The sequence below is a fragment of the Thermobia domestica genome, chromosome 17 (genome assembly GCF_964235325.1).
Source record: "Thermobia domestica chromosome 17, izTheDome1.hap1.1, whole genome shotgun sequence".
Lineage (NCBI taxonomy): Eukaryota > Metazoa > Arthropoda > Insecta > Zygentoma > Lepismatidae > Thermobia > Thermobia domestica.
The window spans coordinates 171,632,601-171,659,195 of NC_137470.1; the positions used below are offsets into that span (position 1 = coordinate 171,632,601).

General features: G+C 36.7%; 1 protein-coding gene across 1 annotated transcript in view; it reads right to left on the reverse strand.

Moving 5' to 3' along the window:
• Positions 1–26,595, reverse strand: part of Prm (Paramyosin) — a 153,495-nt gene that overhangs the window by 15,312 nt on the left and 111,588 nt on the right. Inside the window, exons 10-12 of the mRNA XM_081744655.1 lie at positions 25,407–25,623; positions 22,802–22,929; positions 17,301–17,413 (exon numbers count right to left, since the gene is read on the reverse strand). Coding sequence (XP_081600781.1) covers positions 17,301–17,413; positions 22,802–22,929; positions 25,407–25,623 — 458 coding nt within the window. The remainder of the gene's footprint in view (positions 1–17,300; positions 17,414–22,801; positions 22,930–25,406; positions 25,624–26,595) is intronic.

Sequence of the window (26,595 nt, forward strand, 5' to 3'; positions counted from 1 at the left end):
AGTCGAGGAACAAAACTACTTGGGATCTGTAAGTCGTGGTATTAAGACTTTAGACTTTTACTACGAAGAACAGATCGTAGTTCTGGTGTGTGCTGTCAACAGAGTTCGTATAATGAGGACCATCTGTAATTCAACATCAAATAAAATATGTACAATTATGTCCAAAATGACTATCGCATATCTATAACTGTCTTCTTGTAAGATAATTTGATAATGATTTTCCAGGGTACATTTAATACTGATACTATGTGTATAATCGGGAAATGTATGTTTGTCGTAAATTTCATAGGAAAAGAATTATAAACACGAAAATTACAATGAATAAAACAAAATGTTGCTAAATGGACAAGAAAGTTTTATTTTCGTTTTATTGCTCTTTTGACATGTAATTTGCCACATACATGTCTTTGCCAATTATACACATACTAACATTATAAGAAATACCGGGCGAATTCGTTATCAAATTGTATTGCAATAACAACATATTTATAGACATGCGACAATATAAAAAAAATGAAATCTTTGAGTTTTACGTCCCACGCTTATGCCGGCTAGGGTAAAATAGACGGTGACGATGAGAAATGAATGAAATGGTGGAACGAATAAAGTGGGAGAAAACGGGAGAACCCCGAGGAAACCCACGCACATAGTGTTTGCCCACCAGGAAGTTCACTTGAACATGCGACAATAATTTTGGACATGAGTGCACCTCTATAATGTTTGTCAATGCCTTCCCATGATACAATACTTGGACCACTTTTATAAACACGAATAAACGCGTTAACTACATGCACTAAAAATCATTCTCGGAAACTCATTTCTTTTGATTTCATCATAAACAGAATGCTCATGAATATTGGTGTGAGATTATAGATGTCTAGATTTCTAAGAAATAGTTGGTTATCGCTATGACTGAGATACATACGTTCCTACGTAGTGTTATTCATAGACAAACTCATGGCATAACTGCAATAGATAACGAAAAGCGGTTTTCTGGAATTAATTAAGAGTTACAAGAATCCATTCTAAACTCTCTATTCTAAAGAATCCCATTTCCGTTCTAAACTTTTTAATGAAATCGGAAGTGGCAAAAATCTACTACTACTTTCAGTTTCAATACTAGTTGAGAAAATATCATGCACTACAAATCACACATCTTCACGTGGTGCACACGTGACTCTTCTATTTGTTTTTTATTAACACACTAACTAACATGCTAGTAGTATTTAACTCTCACTAGTTTTACATCGAGTCCCCATGAAGTAAATATATAACACAGCAGACATAACTTTATCCGTCAGGCGTTGCAATTTCTGCGCCTTAATACAGTTCATAACAAATTTTCAATTTCTTCATAATAATGTAAAGTAACCAAAATTCAAACAAGCATTTTGGAAATTTATTTTGGCTGTTGTAAGGTAAGGGACCGAGAATCAAGCTATTTGTTTAAGGAAATGAAAACAGATAACGTAGGCATCACACCAAAGTTATAGAAAGTTTTCCAATATGAAAATAACAGAATAAGAAATTTCATAAGAAAGCCTGAGCTAAGCTCTACGCTACAACAAGGAAGCGTCTGGATCCCGGAACAGAATGGTGGTAATTGGTACGAAGAGTTAACTCGGGAAGTATGAATTAAGATCTAATAGTGAAAAGTCAATGTTAGAAGATCATCAAAGCTGAATTATCCAGTGAGTATTACATGTGCAATTCCAATGTAGAGATTTTTGTAATTTATACCATTTCGAATCCTGACAGCTTATGGTGTGATGTTGAAAATAACCGAAGAAATTGATTTCTATTTTTTTTTTCATTCTTTTATCCTAAGAAATTTATTAAATACATCCTTAAATTATCTTAATAGATAGTATTACAAATTTCTGATGAGCTACGCTCTGCCCCCAAGCATTAAAATTTCTAAGATATTAAGTTTGAAATTTGTAGCACACGTTAATATTTTTCCTATATTAAATCGCTTCTATCTTCCTTTCCATTTGATTACTTAACAGCTTTTCTGAATATTTGTAACCTTAGTTCTAAACTCTGTTAACAATCAAGTGATCAGTATTGAACTATAACTCATGAGATACTCAGGGCAACTCTCACCCACAAAACAGTAAAATGTTATTCATTACACAAGATCATTTTCTTTTCCAAGTTTTATATATGTATCTTTCGTAATATAGCTCTGTGACCCCAAGCACTTTCTTCTAGTGTGGAATTCAATGTTGAGTTGATATTGAGTTTAATGTCACGTTCAGCAGCGAGTTATATGAGACGAGGACCTACTGATTAACTTGGTATCCGAACCACATGAGCTCCCACCGAGAATCGAACCCGTTTCCCACGCGAAAGGCGGGTACGCTAACCGTTTAGCCACGAAGAAGCTCGGAATTCAATGTGTTAATAGCAACAAAAACAAACATTTTCTACAAAATGTTATAATGGAGATACACATAAAAATTAGGGCTCGGATTTCTTTGGTCTAAAAGATTTGAAAATACGCATCCATTCATACCCTAAGAATGGCAAAATACGATGTAGAAAACATCCAACCTCACACTACTGAAGCATCTGAATTTAGGCATCTTGGAACTATACTGAGTGATGCCAGGGATCTCTCCAAGAACAATTCAAGGAATGTCTAATAATTTCCATATGCGAAAAATATCACTACGTTGTGAAAAAAAAAAAAAGAAAGAAAAAAGAAAAAGGCCAGTGATAGTTACACCGGGTGGCCTGATGGAAGACTCTCCAGGGGATATTAGTTTCATCATCTCTCGTGTATTAAACTCTCCCCTGGATGCGGATGGAAATGTTTTCCACCAATATACAACAAAACAAAGTGACAACAGGTATCTTTATACGGGAAGAGTACCACAGAGTCTGAGACGTCGATTTGTTTTTCCGAGGTTAATGCTATGCTAGGTCAATTACTTTGACCCTCTTACAATATACAGTGTTTCTTTAAATCCCGTTACACAAGGAAAATACTTCTAAGAAAGCAAACTCGAAGAACCCGTTGCCAATACTGGCAAATATATTTTTGAGCAATAAGTGAAAGTTGCCTAAAATAAGGGAAAAAAATATGTTTTTGTATAACTTCGGATCCAAAGCTAAAATTTGGTTTAATTATGCATTTATATGACGAATTAAAAATATATTTTCGTGCTACTAAGAGTTACAAATGTGTTTATACTTAATTTGAGATATAAAAAGATACCAGGATAAAAATATGCCGTATAAATCCGATCCTCAATAATAATTAATCCATTATGCACATAGTTTTTGCCAATTTTACATAAAATTATATTAAAATACCATTAGAACTTTTTCTTCACAAGATACCTAAAACAATATAATTTTGATGAATTTCTCTATTATAACGTAAAAATATCTAAGCTTCATTTATGCTGCATTTCTCTCCGAAATATAGGGCAAGTCAAAATGATGGACCTAATATCACAAATTTATTGAAATCTAATAAAGAAGTGTTATTGTGAGACATGTGCTAAGAAAGGTAAGCTGTCAAAGTTTCCTTCAAATGAAAAAAAAAATGAAATCTTTAAGTTTTACGTCCCACGGTTATGCCGGTTAGGCTAAAGGAGACGGTGAAGATTAGAAATGGATGAGATGGTGGAATGAAGAAAGTGGGAGGAAACGGGAGAACCCCGAGAAAACCCACGAGCACGATGTTTGTCCACCACAAAGTCCACACGGCGCGAGCTGGGATCGAACCAGGGACCCCAAGCACCGGAGGTGAACGCTCTACCACTGAGCCACCGCGCCCCTCAAAGTTTCCTTCAATTATATCACAAATGTTCTATGTAAGCACCTGGCATAACACGGCACACATCACTCCAATAGTCTAACTCCTGTCAAACTTTTTGTAGCGTGTTACGATCAATATCAGGAACACAGGTCATTCAATGTTGTTGGACCACTTACGAATGGCCTTCCCTGTAGGTGAGTGTCTCCGATATTTGGTACGGAAATGTTGTTGCATACTAATCACCGAGTTGATAATGAAACACACTGAAAGATCTCCATCCTCTAGTCAATGTCATTTTCCTTAACTGCTTGCTACTGCTTCTTAGTGGTAGAAAATGGAAACACTGCGTCGAAACTAAAGTTTCAAAGTTAATCTTTCAAAGTGCATGTCTCACAATAACATAGGTTTATATAAGATTTCACAGAATACATTTCTGAACTCGGGTCCATCATTTTGAGTTGCCCTGTATAATAGCGGATTCTTAAATGCTAAAATACATAAGCATAACCAAATGTACGTTTGTTAAATAGTTGGTATAATCGAAATAATAATAGCTTCGAATTTATTGTCTCACGATCTATACTATTGAAAAAGTAACTTTAGGGTTCTAAAGTATGCGTAAGTGTGAAAAATCTTGTGAAACGGTTATGTCCAGCTTTTTGTCAAAAAAACCTCTTAGAAAAAGACATCAGTATCAGGTGGTTTAGCAATCTTTAATCTGGAGAAAGTTATCATTTTAGCCTTTTGAATACTGAATTGGAAATTTCAAAAATACTATAGTGTCAATACATCAGGAAGTGGTTTTTATCTCCACTGTGATTAGAACAGTACGAATTGTATTGATGACTCAGGTTTTGTGGAATCCTGACACACAAAGCAATTTTAGCATGGCAATTCCGTAACGATCGCCTCATCCTCGCCCGATTGGGAACAGTTCATTTGGCACAAATTCAACTCAAAACATTCGGAAATAACAAAACAAGGATCACAAATTCAGACCTTGAAATATCGAGTTTCTTGATAAGTTCAAGGTCTATTTTTTCCTCCTTGTTCTTTAATCGACCTTTTTAAAAAATGTATGTTCTATTAGAAACACAAATATGAGATCAAGCATATTCATCATTTTTCTTTAATGGTACATTATAATATTAAATATGGCAAGTAATCCACTGCAAGTACCTGAATTACTGTTTTTCTTCTTTCTGTTTTTGAATCAAAAGATCCAATGTATTTCAACAAAAATGTCCTTGTGCGCCTTATACTATCTGGACAACTACATATAGTGTAGCCAAACCCAAACTGTCACTTAACTCAGTATGATATGGTTATTCCGTAGAAAATACGAAAACTCGATTTAGGGGCGATTCAAAAATTGTGTAGCCCTTGATCCAAAAACTAATTATTGGCCAAGATCACAATCTTTTGATGGGTTTTTTGGAACATTTCTAAAATTCTTGTTGCTTGTATTAAACTTATCTTGTAAAGCTAATTTTTATTATAATCCACTCAAATAGCTTTAAAAAATGGGATAGTTATTTTGTTAGTTGATTCTTCATTCAAAATTCAATAGTTTATTTAGTTTAAAAAGCTCTGCGAGAGCATTCAAATGTTATGATTTGAAATTAACTTTGAAGTTTATTGTAATTCATAAGTATTTGTAATAATTGTACTATTTTTTCTTTTTGTAGTACTTGTAAGGTGTGAGTTATCCTGGGTTCGATTTCTCATCAATTACAATGTTTTCAGCTCTAACCTACCATTGTAAGGTGATATATCTGAATTAAGAGGGAACCAACCCCGAGGAACAAAACCAGAGCTTACTGTGTTGGATTGAGTGTGTTTGTAGCGCTGGGGAGTTGTAGTTGAGCACACATGGTATTATTATTATTATTATTATTATTATTTACCAACCTATTAATGGTATTAATGGGAGAATACCTATGATACACTAACTGAATTACTGGTGGCATAATGAGCGCCAGTGTTATGGGATTTAGAGTGATACAAAAAATGTATAAAATGAAATGAAATCTTTGAGTTTTACGTCCCACGATTATGCCGACTAGACTAAAGGAGACGGTGATGATGAGAAATGAATAAATGGTGGAATGAAGAAAGTGGGAGAACCCCGAGAAAAGCCACGGACACGATACTGTTCACCGCAAACTCACCTAGCCCGAAATGAACCAGAGACTCCGATCACCAGAGGTGAGATCTATTCTACTAAGCCATCGGGCCCCCATAAAAGAATTAGTAGAATACGAGTGTGGGAGGATTCATGAGACACACTAGAGAAAACAAATGGTCATGATGTTGGATCGAACCAAGGACCCCTAGCACGAGAAATAAGCACTCTACCTCAAATGGACAAAACTTGTGGAATGATGAGAAAGTGGCATAGTTCGGAGAAAACCTATAGACGTACGAACTTCACCACAAAACTCGCTTGTCTTGGAATTAAAAATCTGACACCTTACACTAAATTGCACTACCACTAACTTCCTGTGTTCCTTTCCTAAACATGCACCTATTTTCAAGTTGTGTTGCACCTCATTTAGCATCCAAATGGTCAAAATCTTGCATCTAAAAATCCATACTCTAATCATTAGCAAAAACATAATGAAATTATTTAAATAATGTAGCTAGCTGGGAACAAAGACGGAATATTTGCAAATAGCATGGAAGTAAAAATACATCATGGAGACCATACTCACTTTGAGTCTCTTTTGTAATTTTCAGTCATTAGTCACAACTTTCGACTGGATAAAAAGAATAAAGCGAGTACTGTCTTCATGAGTCGACACAGGAATTAAATTGTTACAGTACCTTTTGTCAGCAAAATATTCATTCGTTTTCTGCTCAAATGCCTGAAGATTATGCTTCAATTCATCTACTGGTTTTAGAACAATAGTATCCAAATCAGCGAGCTCCTTCCTGTCCTCCATAAGTTTATCGTGGTCTCGTTTGCTGTAAATAGTGATCACTTTGTTTCGTTTGTACTTGTTGATGTCCAAACCTGACGCTGAAGACTCGTTCTGAAAACTGTCAAGAAGAATTTGGGCTTCGATACCTCTCACACTTTGGCCGGCATCAAATTCCAATAGCTGCTGTCGTCTCGATTCGGCAAGTTCTTCCTGCTGTCGTATTCTCTCTTCTTGCAGAGCCTTTTCCTGTTCGACCAGAGCTTGCTTCTCTTGTTCCATATGATGCACAAGCCTCTTCGTGACGGCAGACGCAGATAGAGATTTGGAGAGAGAAAACGCCTTTCGAGCACTGACAGTGTATGCAGATGATAACTTAGTCCTGTGACTCTCGCTTTTCTTAACTAAACTTTTTAAATCATCCTCTGTGTACGATTTGACCTCTCTTCTAGAATGATACCTGTCCAATCCTCGCTCTTCAACGTACGGCAAATGAGGCAGCTCTGGTCGCCTTTTTCCTGTGTCTTTTGCGTTCAAGTATTCAATCATTGGTTGATAAAAATTGATCCCATAGCCATAGTTATCTTCATACACTGCTGTGGGTGGTTTCTGCCAATGTGAAGCTATTTTCGCTGGCGCCATATTAAATATAAAACGTTAATATTACTTCTGGTTCCAAACACGACACTTAGAAGTACATAAAATGTTTTTTGAAGTTCTCCAAATCTCCAGATGCGCCGTCTTCTGATGTAGTGAGTGCTACACTACTTTTAGACACTCTGAGATGGATCAGAACTTAGACATCTCGTCTTCGTGTGCTAGTAATTCCTGCTGGGATTACATCCAATGGCAGGCCAGTGTATTTAAAGCTTTAATCTAATTGATAGTATATTTTTAGAAACATTCTTGAGCTGCGAACAGACATTACAAAGACACTTGGCCTAGTTTTTATTCCTTGTGTGTCCTTGTTCTGTTGTGTTTTGTTTGTATTTTGTTGTTTGTATGCAAATGTCCTCTCCTGCCTTCGCTGTTACGTATTATTACTCTTTTGGCTCATGCAAAATTGGCCAGTGATGTAAGGAATTGCACGCGGAAGGAGTTTAGCCCCTTTCAGTGACACTCACAGGTAAGAATCGTTCTTGGAACCATATACTGAAACACGAGATGTTCTCTAAGCATATTGTTTCTTTAGATCCCGTTACTATTATTACACTGTATTTTTAAAAGTTTATCGTTACGTGCTTTTAATTTGAAAACGGTTTGGACTTCTAAGTAAAAATCATGTTTGGGTTATATTCACACTGAAGCCAGTTAATATTTATTTATTTACAAGTACTTTCGGTTACTTGAGTACATGTTGATCTGTAAGATCTACAAAATTTTATTCACCACTATGTGGAATTTGAAAGATTAAAAAAAAAAATCATCTATCATAAATAAATAAACAGACCTTTTATTTAATTATAAGCGAACTACAAGATACAACATTATGAGATCATTTAGCAATGCTCATTTATTTTTGTTTTTGAAAGAATGTCAGTGTTGTGTTTACATCGAGACAGAAAAAAAAAAAAACTGACGCATAACAAATAAACAAATGGAAAGATGATACATACATCATTCGACAGATTTCATAAAGATGAACATGTTTAAGAGTAAATCCTCATGCATCGTTTTCGAGAAAATCGATAAAACTACATATATAGAGAGTATTAAAACACAACATCTACGTTTTGGAGATGATTCCTGACACCAAGATAAGACGAAAAGTATAGACCAATTTGGGTGCACAAATGCTTCTTTTCGGAGTTATAGGCTGCCGAAAACATGAAAAAAATGAACTTTAAAGGTCCATAGCTTCAAAACTATGGGACCTACCGAAGTCGGGTAAAGACTTCACTTAGGGACTAGCATGTGCCCTATCCAAATTTCACAATCCTGCGGTATTTCCGCAACAATTTTTATAGAGACAGTTGGTGAGTACTTCAACTTACATGACCGTAGCCAAACTTTCTGCATAAAAATTCTCGCACGAGTACCTCAGGATTTTGAAACATGTATTTTTGGATAGCGCACATATTAGTTACTAAGTGAAGTCTTGACCCGACTACGGTAGGTACCATAGTATTGGAGATATGGACCTTTAAAATTCAGTTTTTCATGTTTTCGGCAGCCTATAACTCTTAAACGGAGCATTTTTGCACCCAGGTTGGTCTATACTGTTTGTCTTTTCTTGGTACCGAGAACCACCTTCCAAACGTTGTCGGTGTTCTTTTGAAATAACCTGTATATATATATATATATATATATATATATATATATATATATATATATATGTATATATATATATATATGAAGCTCTACGACAACCACCACACAATCTGTGAAGGTGAAACTTATACTAAATACAAATCTGTATTAAGCCTTTTGTCAGTGAGGAGCCGCGGTGACTCAGTGATGGAACACTCGACTATGGTGCGTGGGGTCTATAGTTCGATCCCAACTCTCACTAAGTGAGTTTTCTCCCGTTTTCTCTCATTTTCTTTATTCCATCATTTCACTCATTATCAGCATCACTGTCTTCTTTAGCGACGCGGAATAATAGTGGGACGTAAAACAAAGATTTAATTTCATTTATGATATTAGCAAGACAACAGCAGACAGTGTCGTTAATGAGATATAACACAATTATCATTAACTTTTAAACTTTTTGTTAACTATGTAATGCATGCGTAGTACCAATTGAAAGATTCATGGAGCTCAATCATGACATATGTATTTGGTTATTGTAGTAACTACCGCAATAAACAAAAGGGAGGAGATGAGAAATACAGAGTTATGTTGACACACGACACTAGAAAATCGATTGGAACAAACCACTTCTCCCCATCTATTTCCCGGTTTCTGCTGTATCCTGATTAATGTTCAAACCGGGCGGAAATGGTTGATTTCTATCACTTTCCATGGATGGATCCCGTTCATCAACGGATTTGATTTCTAATTTTTGACTGGTCAAATTTGATGGTGTTCCATCAAGTAGTTCTTGAGATTTTTTGTGTCCCGGACGGACGGACGGACAGGTATGATAAATATATAAAGGACTCTTGGTAAACCAATTTCTTAGAAATTAAAGAAATTTACTAACTCTATGGCCTATGAAATCCGGAGGATCAATGCCGCATTCACAAAAGCTCTCCACTGACTTCTATCCTTAGCTAACTGCATCCAGTTTCTACTTTGTATTCCTATCTCTGCGAGATCCATCTTAATATTGTCCTCCCATCTGCGCCTAGGTCTTCCTAATGGTCGTTTTCCGATTGGACTTGTAGTTAAAACTTTGAAAGTGTTCCTACTTTCTTCCACTGTGGCTACATGACCTGCCTACCTGAGCCTCCTAGATTTGATGACTAACAATGATTGCTAAACCGTATCAATTATGTAGTTCCTTGTTATGAAATTTCCGCCATCCCCCGTTCCCATTCCTCTTGGGTCCGAATATTCCTCTCAGCAATTTACTCTCAAATACTTTCAGTCTGCTTGCTTTCCATGTTTCGCAACCACACAGGACAACAGGCATGATTATCGTTTTATACATTTTAAGCTTTAAATTCCTTGACAGAATTCGCGACGACAAAACACTTTGAACTGAATAATAACACGAATTCCCTGCTTTTAGTTGACATTTAAACAAAGTTACTCACGATTTATGTTATCGAACGATCGCAAGCTAGTGGTTAACGTTCTTGTTTTGCAATCGATAGTTTCAGGGTTCGAATCTGGTAGCCGTCCATCTTGACTTGAGATTTTTCCTCAGTTCTACCAGAAAAATGCCAGACAGGTACTTTTAAAGAGACCCTGGTCGACATCTTTTCATCCCCTTTCTTTTTATTGTTGTTACAAAAAAAAAAAAAAAAAAAAAAAAAAAAAAAAAAAAAAAAAAAAAAGCAAGGCATGTTGTATCTGGAAGCTCGTTAAACAAGAAATATATTTTAAAGGCATCAAATCCAGAAGGTATCGATCTGCCTGGGCATTTTCTTGATAAAATTAAGCGGGAAAAAGACAAAAACCTGGACAATCCAATCATGTTAGACGGACACAGAATTGGAACTCAAGACCTCCAGAATACGACGTGAGAATGTTAACTGTTTACCTACTCGCAATCGCAAATGATAGATATACAAGCAAGTTAGGAACATCCCGGTTTCACTCCTAATTGCAAGTATTTAAAATGGATCATCTTCCTCTTCTAAGCCTTTGTTCCCAGTTAGCTGGGGTCGGCTTTTCGGATCGCTGTCCACCTGTTTCCATCTTGTGACATACACGCTGTGACATAACATTGCACGATATCGTCCTCAACACAATCTTTCCACCTTTTCTTTGGCTGGCCTTAGGCTAATTCCCCATTCAGTTCTATAGCATCCACTCGGTGAGCTACGTATTCCAAAGTCCTTCTTCATACATGCTGGCTGTTTTTCTACTACTAGTCTCACCTTTACTCTTTTCTGGACATTTATTCTTATCTTTTTTCCTTCCGCGTCAATCCACACATCCATTTCTGTTTGTCTCTCTTCTCCGTCGTCCAACATTTCGCCCCGTATAATAACGCAGTTCTCACTATTGTTTTGTAAACTTTTGCTTTAAGAAATATTGGTACCCGTCGGTCACACAATACTCCTGCTGCTTCTCTCCAGTTTGTCCAACTGCTGTTAATTGTACTGTTTACGTCTTCTGTTCCTGCACTTTCAAGATGAATATTTATCGTCAACAGATGACAGAGCTTTCCTCGTATCTTGTCTCTGCATTTCTTAAGAAGCGGCAATGCTGATAATACAAAAACTGTTCAGTCTACATTTGGCCAATTTCGACTTACCTAAAAATTTAGAAGAGTCCATGGCGCCAGGTCCGTAAGTGCTCGATGTGTTTCCCTTGGTTCCTAACAATAGCCCGACAGCGTAATTTCCACTGTAATATGCTTCTCTGAAGAACTGGGAGGAGAATCTTGTCCCATTCCCTTTGCACGGCTTTCCAAAGTCCTTCCACAGTTGTCACACGCAGTTTTCGCAAAGCCCGCTTCAAAAATCCAAATCCACAATAGTCCATAGGACTTGCATCTGGAGATTTAACAGGTACCTCATTGAAAGGTATCGCCTGTATACCATTTGCCTCCTCCATCTCCCTGTAGAATGCGAGGGATGATCGTGAGGTATGTGATGAGGCCTTGTCCATGTAAATGCGCACCAGATTGGCATCATTTCCGTACATTGTTGGAATCTCATGCTCATAGATCGGCCGCATGATCTTCTCCTGAAAATACTGCGAATTTATCTTGCCGTTCTTCGCCACCCTACGAATCTTCACTTTAGCTCGGTAACAGTAGCCAGTAACCACCATGAACCCTTTTGGGAAGGACTCTTTACAGATACGGACCCATCTTCTGAAGTTCTTGGCGCCTTTCTCTCGGTACATGATGGCTCTCGGTTTACCGCAGTCGGAAAGGTAAATCCATGCTTCATCGAGCGTTAGGACGTACATCCACCTTTGTTTTGCCAGATGCCGTTCGTACAGCTTCCGGGCGTTACACTTTCGTTCCATTTGGTGGGCATCCGTGAGAAAATGGCCGCGAGCTTTCATGGCTATTTCTAGCTTGAGTTGATGGTGTAACGTCTGGTTCACAGTCCCCAAAGACACGTCAAGACGATTGTATTGGCGGATTTTCTTGCATTGCCATTCTGCGAAGTTTCCTCTGCATGGTGGAGGTGGCCTTGGTGCATTCCCGCTTCCTAGGCAACTTCGTTGGTGATCCAAATGGTAGAGCTTCGCTGCCCTTGTACTTTTTAATAACATTTTGTATTCCACTTAAACTGATGCTTCAACCATTCTTTTTGCACTGTTTTATAACGACAGAAACACTAAAGTGGGCGTCATAAAGAGCCGCAACATAGCCTTCCCAAAACCGGATTAGTTTGGGCGGCATTTTGGTCACAGAGCGGAAACCCACACACTTGGAAACAAATTTAACACAACACTCACAACAATGATCCTGTTTTGTGCGTTATTGTCGTCCGCGCGGAAAAACAACTCAGTTCCCAGGAAGCCACTGCACAACAGTGCAGGACGCCACGAGCCAGGTCGGGTGAGTCCATTCTGCCCGGGAGGGGGAAGGAGCGAAATCAGCCAAACGTACGTTGAACAACCTCTGTATATCTTTCAAATTCGAGAGTTGAATTATTGCTATTTAACAGAGAAAATGTCCACGGATGAGACAGACAGCAATTGATATATTTCATTAAGCCAAATAAAATGATAGGGGTGTGTATAAAACCTCATGCGTAGTTTCTGAGAAAATCGATAAAAACGAATTTGTCTGTAAACCTAAAAACTGATTTTACCCAATTATCACGCCATCTACTAAAGTGAAACTAATAAAACAGCATGTTCTCGTCAAGTTTTCCTCTATGGTATTAGAAACGTGACGTTATACAGCGCGATTAATGAGATGTTTCTCCAAATTATAGTTTTGTTATTAATTTTATTTCAGCCTTTTTCGTTGGCATAGTGGTCCCGGATTCGATTCCCGGTGGGAGAGCACAAAGAAATTAATCTCTCATTCACTCACTTTCACCAATCATCCGTCTTAGTTAGCCTGAAGAGCATAACCGTTGGATGTTAAACTAAAAACATTGAGGAAACAAAGAGTGAAAAAGTAAAAGACTGGACCGAGGCTTCTGAAAGGAGAAGATGACCGAGACCTTAGGCATACCGTGCCGATGCGATAACCACTACACTATCCAGTCCGCTTCTCAGAACAGCCACACACTCTGTCACTCCTGAAGTCGGTGCTACCTACTCAGACCACGTGGCTTGTATCACAGCCGAGCTGCTGTGCTTGGACACACATTGAGAACACTTTTGATGGTTGTACTTTCATATACAGAGTGTTTCAAAACAACACCGACAACGTTTGAGAGGTGATTCTTGACACCAAGATAAGACAAAAAACATAGACCAACCTGGGCGCAGAAACCCATCATCGCACTCTTACGGAAGTACCGCAGGATTCTGAAACGTTGATCTTTGGATAGGGCACATACTTGTTCCTAAGTGAAGTATTGACCCGACTACGGTGGTTTTGGAGCTATGGAACTTTAAAGTTCATTTTTTCATGTTTTCGGCAACTTCGAAATGGCGCATTTCTGCACCCAGGTTGGTTTATACTTTTTGTCTTATCTTGGTGTCAGGAATCACCTCCCAAACGTTACCGGTGTAGTTTTGAAACACACTGTATATTAATGAAAGGAGAAAACAACCGAATTTTTTACACAGCTGATCCTCTGTAGGTGGGAACTAAGTGACACAAAAAGAAGTGGACTGGGCAGTGTAGTGGTTACGGCATCGGCACGGTGCACTGAAAATCCCGGGTTCGTGTCCAGGTCCAGCCACCTGTAGAGGATCTGGTATGTAAAAATTTGGTTGATTCCTCCTATAACAAACAAAAGGTAAACAAAATACGAGGTAAACAAAATAAGATGCTTGAGGGTGAATTCCAATGTGCAAATTTCCAGAAAATCGAAAGAAATTATGTTTATGGCGTTTACGAAAACTAAAAACGTTCGTCACCTATAATAATAATTGTCAGTGCTCATTTCGCTAGAAAATATAGTTCATATATGTACTGTGTATGAAACAAACTCGTTAACTGCCAGACTCTATCTATTATTGTTTGTGTTCTCGTACCAAGTACGCCTATACTACTACTAAATTAGATAAATAACGAAGAGAATTTTCCGCTCACTTATTTGCCACTTTGTTTCGTTCGTTACTGACGAAACTTCAAGTACTCGAAGCATGGTGCTGAAAGGTAAAACACGCGGTCTTAATAGTGAATGAAAGAAAAAATCCAACGTGATTACTGGTTCTACTTATCCTTGAGCAAAGTTTGCACTCAGCTTAACACATGCACAACTAACTTTTTCAAACTATAAACGCTACAACGATAAAATAGTATTTTTTACAAAGCAAATGGTATTTATTACACATGAAGAGTGAAAAAAATCAAATGGGGCTCAGCTCGCGCCAGGTGAGTTATGTGGTGGACAAACACCGTGTGCTTGGGCTTTCCCGGGGTTCTTCCATTTGCTGCCCCCTTTCTTCATTCCACCATTTCATTCATTTCTCACAATCACTGTCTCCTTTAGCTTAGCCAACATTACTGTGGCACGCAAAACTTAAAGATTTCATTTCATGAAACAGTGAATAACTGGACCGAGACTCGAACCCACGATCTTCAGCATGCCTTGCCACTGCCTTAATAACTACGCTACCCAGTCTATTTCCCAGAACAGCCACACATTCTCTCACTCCTGAAGTCGATGATTTCCAATCAGACCACGTATTTAGTACAACTTAACATCATATAATATAATGAACTCATCCACGTTTATTAAAAAAAAAAAAAGTAGGTAAACATTATAACTGTGATACCTTGAAGACAATATTTAGTTAACCATTATACTACATTCACCACGAAGGCAAGACTATTTTTTTACAGCTTAATATTTAATCAAATCAAATAGAGTTAGCCATTTGGACGAAATCTATAGTAACCGTGTACGGCAGATCAGAGGAGACCATTGTAAAAGGATAAAACAAGTCCCATCATTTTGGTTCCGCTTGTTATCAGACCAAGGATTAATGGTGTACGTTTAAATGGCCAACAGCCAACTATATAAATATCTTAAGAACACTAGGTTGCTAGCTCATCTATTTTTTAATCTGGCACACATTTACACACACACACAAAACTGTAGGTTTAATACTCAGCTTTTTTTTTTCTCCGAACTATAATGTAAGAATATATTTATATTTATTTTATTTATTTATTTATTTTTTAATTTAAGAAGGTACAGCCTACAGGACCAATTTATACTGAAAACATTAAAACAACAGCAATGAAACGAAATCATAACGCGTCTTTAGCGTGGGAGACCCGGGTTCGATTCCCAGCGGTAGCTCATCTGGTTCGGATTCCACGTTAACCAGTAGGTCCACGTCTCACTGCTGAACGTTTAACTAAAAATCAACTCAATCAACGGAACGAAATCGAATTAATTATGCAACTACATATATGTATTGGGTGTTCTAAAAATGGCGCCCACGGACCACAGAGCACTATTCTACAATTCAAAACAAAGCGAAATATTATTGTTTACCTTTAGGGTCCTCGTCTGGAGATGTAAATTGCACTATATGGTAATGTCGCAGTTAAAGAAGCATATAGAAAATCCACCAATCTATCAAATACTTACATCGATTCTTTCCAGATGGAAGTTAAACTCTATATACGTTGGCACTAGCACAACTTATTAGCATAACAGTCGATGTAACTATTTAGTGTATTCATAGAGCAATATTAATGGTTCTAAGTTAATCTCCGACGTTGTCACACAGTGAAATTTTGATTCCCTATAGCGACTGAAAGAGACCATGGAAGGTATGTAGTTATAGAGGATTTTCGCTTTATTCTGGCCTGAAGAATAGCGCTGTGTTGCTCGTGGGCGCCATTTTTAGAATGATCAATATATAACTAGATTTTAAGTAACACAATTCATTCAAAAGTGTACTAAAAACTGAAAGGAAGTAAGTGTCCTTCGTTTCTTCCATATTACTAGCAGTCACATTTGATTAACTATACAACCATGTAGGGCTTAGAAAACATGGTTCACTTCGAAATTCTGATATTGATTTCCCTGACTCATTACGTAAATTTTTTCTGAACCTCGTGATCGACAACACTATCATTTATGATTAGGTTTTATTTTTTTTTATTTTTTTTTTAATCAGCTTGCACCATTCCTACAGCCGTCTAACGGACTCCTTTTTTATTTTTCAAATTTAGTAACTTTCTTACTGTAAATATTTATTATGAGTCAAATTTCCTGTATTCGGAAAAAAATAAAACATTAGTACCAAATAGTAACGTAATATTTCAATATTCTGAATACACTCAAACATAAACTAGTGAACATATGTCATAATTTGGCCTAAGATAATTATTTTTTATAACCTTTTTTATCTTCCTTTTGAACCTGCACTCATTCTTTGAAATGTCTTCATGTCTTCTGTGAGCAACTCTGTAGCTTGTTAACATCACTTGTATAAAAGGAGCTCTGAGCACTTTCGTGAAACTCGATTGCATTTTCCCTGACTCTGCTGTGAAACATAACAAGTTTCCTGACTGTGCTGTAAAAAATATATCTATTTTCCTGACTCTGTTCTGAAACATAGAAATTTACCTGACTCTGTTGTGAAATCTAGCAATTTTCCTGACTCTGTTGTGAAATACAGCAATTTCTCTGATTCAAGTCATATTTTGAAGCATTTCCCTTACTTTCCATGACCTTCTCTGACTTTCAAGAAAAGTCTGAATCCTGAAAAACATTAATTCAGTAAACGATCTGATTAGCATCTTACTATTTGTTTTTAGTCGTGCCCAACGATATTGTGGAAAATGAAACAAGATTCTTAAACTTTTGAGTAGAACCATACACTAAAAATATTACGTTGTATTCATCTCATAAAAAGCCACTCAAATGAGTTGTATTTCTTACCGGATGGATTCGATTTCTTCATCCTTCTCACTCAGCCTCTTCTCTGCTTCATGACGGAACGATGCCAGCTCAGAGGAGATACGCTGAGCTCGCTGTTCTTCAGACTTACGACCCTGTTAACAAAACAAAACAACAATAGTTACAATTACAATTACTTTTAAGATGAATAGCATATGTTTTGTTTATTACAAGAACTCAAATCTTTAGCAGAAAAGGGAAAGTTACATCATCGAATAATGCGGGTGACTGTATTCTGATCAAAAAAGAATGATCTTTCAGTTTGACAACAAAAGCAAATCAAAATCAAATCGCGAATAAAGCGATGCTTGGTGCTAAATGAAATTATATCAGGTTTGTCACTTGAGATTATCACCTCATGTATTCATGCAAATTACGAGATATCAATTTCATATGACTCATCGTGCGGGAATTTTAAAAACCCATTCAAACAAACTTACCAACAATATCACTTGACCTGGCTACTAAAGAAGAAGAAAGACAAGAAATGGAGTGCGTGAAATCCACCCTTAGGGATGAGAGAGTAAATCTGACATATTTGAATGAATGCCTTAGCAACAAAATTGATAGCTGTCACACTTTTCCACAAATAGAAACTTATTCAGAAACGAATTAGGTGAATATTCACATTTACTCTATTAAGATGAAATTATGTCTTTCCACAGACACTTTAGATAGTTTACAATATCGAACCTACCTCAAGGAAACCAGTACAAGAAAAGAAATTTTAAATTGGCTGATGAACGATATTCCCAAAGTGACATTTTCAGAACTTCCATGTTAACTAAGGCTTCATGTAATAAATGTGATACCACATATTCTTAAAGCATAATACAGGCTTTTCGGGAATGTACGTACTTATTTTTTTTATATATATTTTAGATTTCAGAGTAACAAATGTGTCAGTAAAAACAATAATTTTATTTTACATTATATCAGAACGAAATTTTGTAAAACTAGAAGGTTGAAGATAGTGTGCAATTTGGCTGAATGTATTGTTAAGAAATCAACTATAAATTGTTGATTAGATATCTGTAAACTTCTAAAGTATAGATTAAGGACCTACTGACGTGAAGCAATGTTACTGACATTTTCCAATCTAAACCCTGAAGATTAATATAAAAGGCTGAAGTATTTGAAATAAAAAAATAAATAAATAAAAGCAATAAAAAATAAAATAAATGAAATTTTGGAAACTATCATACTCATTCCACCAAACATGTCCTTTTACCAATGAAAAAAAATGAAATGAAATGAAATCTTTGAGTTTTACGTCCCACGTTTATGCCGGTTAGGCTAAAGGAGACGGTGATGATGAGTAATGAATGAAATGGTGAAATGAAGAAAGTGGGAGGAAACGGGAGAACCCCGAGAAAACCCACGCACACGATGTTTGTCCACCACAAAGTTTACTTGGCGGGGGCTGGGATCGAACCCGGGACCCCTAGCACCAGAGGTGAACGCTCCCTTTTACCAATGAATGGACCAGTTCGAGTACAGGTTTTACTAACAACAATCGAGTATCACAAAATGACTTTCGATTCTTGTTAGTGAGAAGTTGCTAGATTTAAGTTGGTCTACTCGCATCAAAATTACTGGCAAAAAATATATGTATAAATTGAATTTGTAGTTTGTTACAACTATACATCAATCCGTTTCGAAGTTATACCCCACATCCAAAAATATAATTGAGAGCTGTCTGGAAACCCTTATGCAACGAGTATCTCTTCAGACACATTGAAAGAATAGGTTTCGTAGAAGAAACACATTACGAAAATCCATAAAATGAATTCGAATATGTTACTAGCTATCAGGATATTTTGCGTGCCGTCAGCACTTTTCATGAAGCGCGTTGCACGACTGATATATATATTAACTTCTCTTTTCCATAATCTATTTCATTATTCGTTTACGTTTCACGGTTATAAATTATGGATTAATAAAGATTGGTGCACAATGGAAATCGAAACTAGAATTACACTACTCGATGAATTCGGCGCTGAATGTAGCTTTTAACTGTTAGAATACCTTTCTCATGGATCTGAGAACTTCAGGTTCGAACACAACGACATTTCTTGCTAATGTGATCTTATGCTAATCAAGACACGTCCTACATATATAGATATCTTTCCCTCCGAAGAAGCTGAGAGTGATACGAAATTTTTGTTTCCTATATTTGTGACTTTGTCTAACTGGGCCAGAATCGATCTGATCCAAATATAATTTTACTTCAGTTCGACGACCCAAGAGTAACTACATCTCGATTTGATGGACTAGTGCTTCATCTCGATTTTTAACTCAAGAAAATTTCAACAGTCCTACCGAATCAAAGTAGCAACCATTTCACTATTCTGTTCGACTTGAGAATTTATGTTCGAACAGATGTATAAACTAACTGAACTTATATACGCACGAATCAATAGAAATGAGATGCATGGAAACGATGACAACATGGTACGTGTACACTCTACAAAGAACACATTGGAAATGTCACGCTTACTTCTGAAACAACCAAGTTAGTTAGGGAAACATCCGTACACTACAAGAAAGAAACATTACGACAGGGACAGAAGATTTTCTTTTGACAAGTACTCAAAAGAGTGTCTAACATTAACAAATAATAATAGAAACGGCTCTTATTTATAATTGAAAATTCACTTCTAGTTAAGAAAAACTCCGTAAATTTTTATAGTATTCCAGGAAACTCACGAAATGAAAAAAAAAAAAAAAAAAGTTTGGGATGTTGATCGAATAGGAATCATCGGCTTACAACACTGGTATTTAAGCAAGACATCCGGGTTGCAGATCCAGTTGCACATTCTTCATTCTCTAAATTCCCAAGAGAACAAGAAAAAAACTACAAGTGTAATATTTAATAAGAAGCAGCATGTAATAACAGCAAAAATCCTCTATTCCACGATCTTTGGAGCGAATTTCCGTTAATTCGTGCAAGTAAATAAGAATTTCGTATTGTCTTAAAAAAAAAAAAAAAAAAAAAAAAAAAAAAAAAAAAAAAAAGTGTCCTGAATGGTGCGGTTGAAAAATAAATATATTTACTTATTTCCCAATATTTATTTTTTGCAACATTCCTAGTCTCAAAAATATAAGACTGAGATCCACTTGTGGTATAAGATATGCATATGAAGGGTAACGAAAGATAAAATTTCATTTTTATTGAAGACTGCCGACTGAAACTGTTAACTTTAGAGGTCGCTGGTTACATTTTCATACCACAATTGTTGCTAAATTTCGAACGAATTTGAACCAATAAAGTCTCTCATAACTATATGGTTAGCGTATATGCCTTCAGTGCGGGAGACCTGAGTTCGATTTCCGGTTCGAGCTCATGTGATTTGAATCTCACATTAAGGTGTAGGTTGACATCTCATGTAGCCTGGGTAGTGAGAGGGGCTAAAAACAAACTTAACCAAACAATATGGAACATATAGGCAACGTTAACTGTGTCCATCGTCTCACATTTACCATTCCCTCCCCCAAAAATGTGGTAGAGACCGGAGTTCGTTGTGAAGAAAGTAGGATTTCTTGTCTTGTTCGACTAAATTTTACTCAATTTGAAAACTTCTTAACCTGCGCCCTAAAACCTGCCAGTGGGTAAGCGTGAAGTAAGTGCTGTAAGGAATATCGGTTGATACCTTCTATTTCGCCATTTAATACTAACCACTTACTACGTAAGCATTAGGTTCAGACTCTCCTTATTTCCTTCTTTTATTTTTCGTCAGCAGATCTTCCAACATGTTTCTGTAATTCCCTCAATTTCTTTCTAAACTTTCATTTCATATCTCCCAGTTTTATTTCGTAACACATTCTTCGAAATCTTACTACAAATGCAGGCTTGATCCAATTTTAATAGTGGTATTTTACCTGTCTTGGCGAAATTCTCAATACTATTACTCTAGTAATAGTAGTCTAAAACTTTTCAAAATCAAATATTTTAGAACAGTATACGCAATAAAATCAATACAAATTAGAGGAATTAGCATTAGTATTCAAAAATGACTTCTACTATTATTTTAATATTTCTATTTCATGATATTTTATGATTTGTAAAAAACATTGTAAGACTAGAGGCTTTTTATTTGAAGTGTGCCCGTGCTGGTGCTGCTGTCGATATGTGTTTTTCTGTACCTCCCTAGCAAGAGGAGGGACAAGTTGCTTTGGCTAAGATCCTTCAATAGTTTGATCCGGACAGGGTTGCCACATTGAAACATTCAGTATTATTTCACGGGCTTCGCTGTGCACTGTGTTGTTAGCCACTCTAAGTAGCCGATGATCTTTACTCGCCAAGACCAAACGACTGAATAATAAATTGGCAACACAGCTAAGGCAAAGGGAAAATTTCCTTCTTAAGAAAGTTGGCGGGGGTGTGACCGAAGTATGTTTCACATGTTTTCCGAAGGCACACTTGAAACAAAAAGGCTTTAGTAGTCTTGAGGAATAGGCCTGTGTCATTCACATGTATTTATTAGTTTGTTTACTTATTACGTAATGGAGAGCTTGTCCGATGAACGTTCCACTTTAGAATTTAAACTGGATTAGAAATACCGAGTTTGAGTTTAGTTGAGCTTTTGTGTTCTCTGTTCTTATACAACAACTAGGTTACGAAAGACAGGACCGAATATTGTTTTGTCGTAAGAAAACGTGTAACAGCTCGCACCTCGCACTTGGCGGAGTTTTGTATTGCAGCACACATTTTGAGACGCTACAAAAGTGGAACTAGTGATCAGACAACCTTCACTCTACCACGGCTGGATGTAGACTGATCTACCGCGCACGTCTTTGCAAAGATAGTAGCGCTGCCCCACTACTACACGCCCAGTGACCAATCGGAGGCTACTTTCCAAACGTGCCTCGTATAATAACTGACCTTACGAGATTGAGCCAAATTTTAGGCCTAATTTCAGAAGTTGGTTCAATATCAAACTGAATCAAATATTTCTCGTAAACATAAGCCAAAGAAAAAAAAACTTTCTACACAAAAAATATTTTTCCCTACCAACATCATAATAAATAAGCATAGACTGACAAAAATTAATCTATTAATACACTCGAGGATGACCGTAAGAACGGCTGTTCTCCCAGTGGAAGGAATAACTACGAACTTGTCACTGAAATTGACCACCAAATTGTCTATACTGCGTTACGAGCCTTCTGTACTTCGAAAAGCAACGTAAAACTTGGATTAATTTAATGTTTCTGTTCATTAATCTTTTCTAGTAAGAGCAGTTGGAAACATAAAGGAACAAAGATAAAGGTATCTCTAAAATTTCAGACTCGTACAGCAATTTTAAAAAGAAATTAAGAAGATAAAGCAACTAACCATGGATAAGTTTCTCCATAGAATTAACTCTATAGCCGCAGCACGATTCTGAAACAATTAAATAGGACATAACCTTCCACAAACTACTTTTTCGAGGTTTCATAGTTACATATTGTGATCAAACTAAACGTATGAATTAACTTACAGCCTCGGCTTCCTTGTAGGCAGCTGTGAGCTCCTCCCTCTCATTTTCCAAGCGACGCAGTTCAATCTCTAATTCGTGGTAGCGGCGGTTCAAGTCTGTCAGCTGGTTTCTGGTATCATGCAGATCGTCTGTGATTTAAAAAGCGAGAAAGAACATTAAAATATGATAAATTTTCATGAACATTCTGTAAATGATGACCATTCACACATTATGCTCAAGTAAAACAGCACACAACATGTCAACGCATGAACCCGAGGTGGGTTCATGCTCCCTTGAATAACTGAAAATTCAGATAAAACGGGTAGCCACGACAACTTCACGAGGATAGTTAACAAGTAAGGTAACAAGACCTATGAATCCAAAAAGTCATGCCGTTTATACATATAAACAATAGTATGGTTTTGGTACAACCTGTCTTGTATGAAACCGGTGTTTTGGTATAACACCGCCTGGCAGAGAAACAACTGTCATCTAAAGGCAGCCACTTCGCTTCCGCTCTGGTGGTTTCCCGCTTGGAACCGAAAGCGGAACGATGCTTGCAGTCATTTTTCCTTCACTTCGGCAGCTATCCGCTATAAAGCGACAGAGGATCGATGCACACGGAGTAGTGTTCTAAATGTATTTTTCTGTTATAAAACTCATACCAGTTTCTATGACCACACCCGTACAAACTGACGATGAATTACAGCTAGTAATGTATGATTTAAACGTAGAAATGTGCTTACATTGCGCACTGCAAGAACTGATTATTTCCGAAGATGCCATCTAACGGGCATGTGGAAAGAAAAGTCAACAGATGCTGCTTGAAGAGAAATAATGGTGTACAAAATATTACAACTGGTACCTTAATTTTCAAACCATCTATGCATGTTGAAAATTATAGTAATTAAAGATTTCAACAATTGGTATGGCACAATCTCCACAAAAGGTCGATATTTGGTATCTTTGTACACCATTTCTTTTCTGAAATGTGTCGGAATGAACAGGAAAATTTAAATAGAGTCACAATTCAAAATAGAGAGAATTAATATTAAATTAAAGGGAAGCTGCGACCAAATAGGTTTTCTCATTTAGAGGTTGCTGAGTGAAGAAATTGCAAAAGGGTTTTAATTTCATGGCATAATTACAAAGCATCAATTTAATATCTTCCCAAAATCTTACAAGCTTTAATAATATTCAGAAAAGGAACTTATTTTGCCGCCCAATCAGTAACATAAAAAGACAATACTCGTTTATATTCTTACAGCCTGCGTTTAAACTTTTAAGCAAAATTAGCAATTTAATCTTTTTTCTACGCTGAAATCTTTCACTGGACTTTCTAAACCATTCTTTTAGTTACAAGTCAAACAGTAAATCAATCACTTTTGAATTGTAAATTTGGATCTTATTAAGCTAATGAACGTGACAACTGATGCCTCAAGGTAGTAGTAAGTGTAAAAATGCACTCTATCAGTTACATGGTTTGGTTTATGTTAGCCAGTTTTATTTATATATATATATATATATATATATATATATATATATATATATATATATATATATTTTAAATATACAGTCTTGGACTCGAAATGACTAAAATGTGTGCAGGATTTCTTCCCATTATCATTCACATATTACAACTTACCACAATGTAACTTACGTATACTGACAAACGGAATGGATAATGTTGAGTATCTCGTTCTTCTGATCTAGTCCCATCTTTATTTTAGAGATAGTGGCCACGGAGAGGATATCTCGAATCGACCGCTACAATCGAGACCACGCTCGAATCAAACACTGCGACATACGGAAAGGCACCTCTAGGTTTTTCTATTGTCTCGATGACATCTTGAAATACAATAAGGGAAAAGGTACACGACTGGAGCAGGATTCAAACCTGGATCTCCGCATTACCATGCATTACAATTATACTACCCAAACCGCTCCCTAACATTATTTTACTGTTGATGTGAAAGAAGCGGATGGGTGGCGTAGTGGCTAACTCATCGACACAGTATGCAGCAGACCCAATCCTCATCTAGTTGTTCACTTTTTCGCTCTGTACACCACTAAATTTGCGCCTATAGAAGAATTGGTGTGATATAAAACGTGCTTTCTTAAATTTATCAAACCGGAGACATACTGTTTAAATATATGTCCAGCTGTTATGACCTATCGAGTAACGGAGACAAATACTGGCAATAAATACGAGTGAATTATTATGACAAAACAGAAGGAATGAAGCTATTAGGGCGAAACGGGAGATCAGCGATAATATCCCTGGGTATGATCTTGTCCATCACAAACCGAGACTGTTTTAAGATTAAACCCGAAGTAAGGCACTGTGCTCTCGAGCCAACTGGAATGTAATTTTGAGAAACGTAAATCATGAGTTTTATTCTTTAATACAATAAGTTTAGAAGTGAAATAAATAAATACACAAAATATCAAGAAGAGAAATTTTAGCATAGCATATGTACTTTTTGAACAAGATACAATGCACGTACAACACGTATCAATAATTAAATTTTCAAGCATTTGAATGACAAATTAGAACAGTATCTACTTTCGAGACAAAACAACATTAGTAGCATTGTAAACACTTGGTCACTGTTGAAAGTAATACCTGAGAGCTTCTTGTTTTCACGGGTCAGAGCATCCTTTTGCTCGCGAGTCTTGTCGAGTTCGTGATTGAGCCTCTGGATCTCAGTTTGTTTGTTACGCAGATCCCTTTGGGCCTGGTCGTAGAGTCCCACGGTCTCATCAAGGCGGGCCTTCAGATCCAAGTTAATCTTCTCCAACTGCTCCACACGTTTCTGCAGGTCACGGGCTGTATTGTTCGCCTGGAAAGAAACAACAAAATCATATCACATGCATATCTATTTACATTCTTACAGAGAGGTTAAACAGTAACCTAACAATTTGTAAGCACTACCAAACTTACTTTTTAATCGTTTTTATTTTAGCATTGTAGGAAAGAAAATTCTGATGATAAATGAACAGTAAGAAACTAACCCCATCCCATCTCATTCAAGCCAAACACATTGTTGTTGTGTTATTCAATACAATATTAAAACTCAATAAAGTGCTTGGACACAGTAATTAATATTAAAGTGACAAGTAGCATCAGAAGGTTTTTTTTTCTTTTCTTTTTTTTTTTAATGTAAATGACTGAAAGTCCTTTAAATTTTCCATTCTTAAAGCTTTTATGCTAAGAAAAAAGAAAGAAAAGATAAAGTAAAAAAGCGCTTTATAATGCATATTTTCTTGAATATAAAATTACATACACATAAAGTGAAAAAATGAATGAGTGGACCGAGACTTAAACCTGGAATCTCCAGCATGCTGTGCTGATGCGTTAACCAATACGCCATCCAGCCCAGTCCGCCTCCCAGAACAGCCACACACGTTCTCACATCTAAAGTCGGTGCTCTCCACTCAGACCACATGGCCTGTGCCACAACCTAGCTGCTGTGCTTGGATAATCCGTGTGAGTGTGTGGCTGTTTTTGGAGGCGGACTGGGCTGGGTGGCGTAGTGGTCAACGCATCGGCATGGTATGCCAGAGATCCTGGGTTCAAGTTCTGGTACGGTCATTCACTTTTTCACTCTTTGTGTGTTATTGAGTTCACACTAACAGAAGATCTCGTGTGTAAAAGTAAGTTAAAATAGGTTGTTTCCTCTTTTCATTAATATATATTAAATTACATACTCCAAAATTTTACCATTTATTTTTAATTGCTATATTCTATTCTGCATGTGTATACGTAATTGTATATTTATTTATTTTTAATTCGATGCATAGGTTTTCTTTCG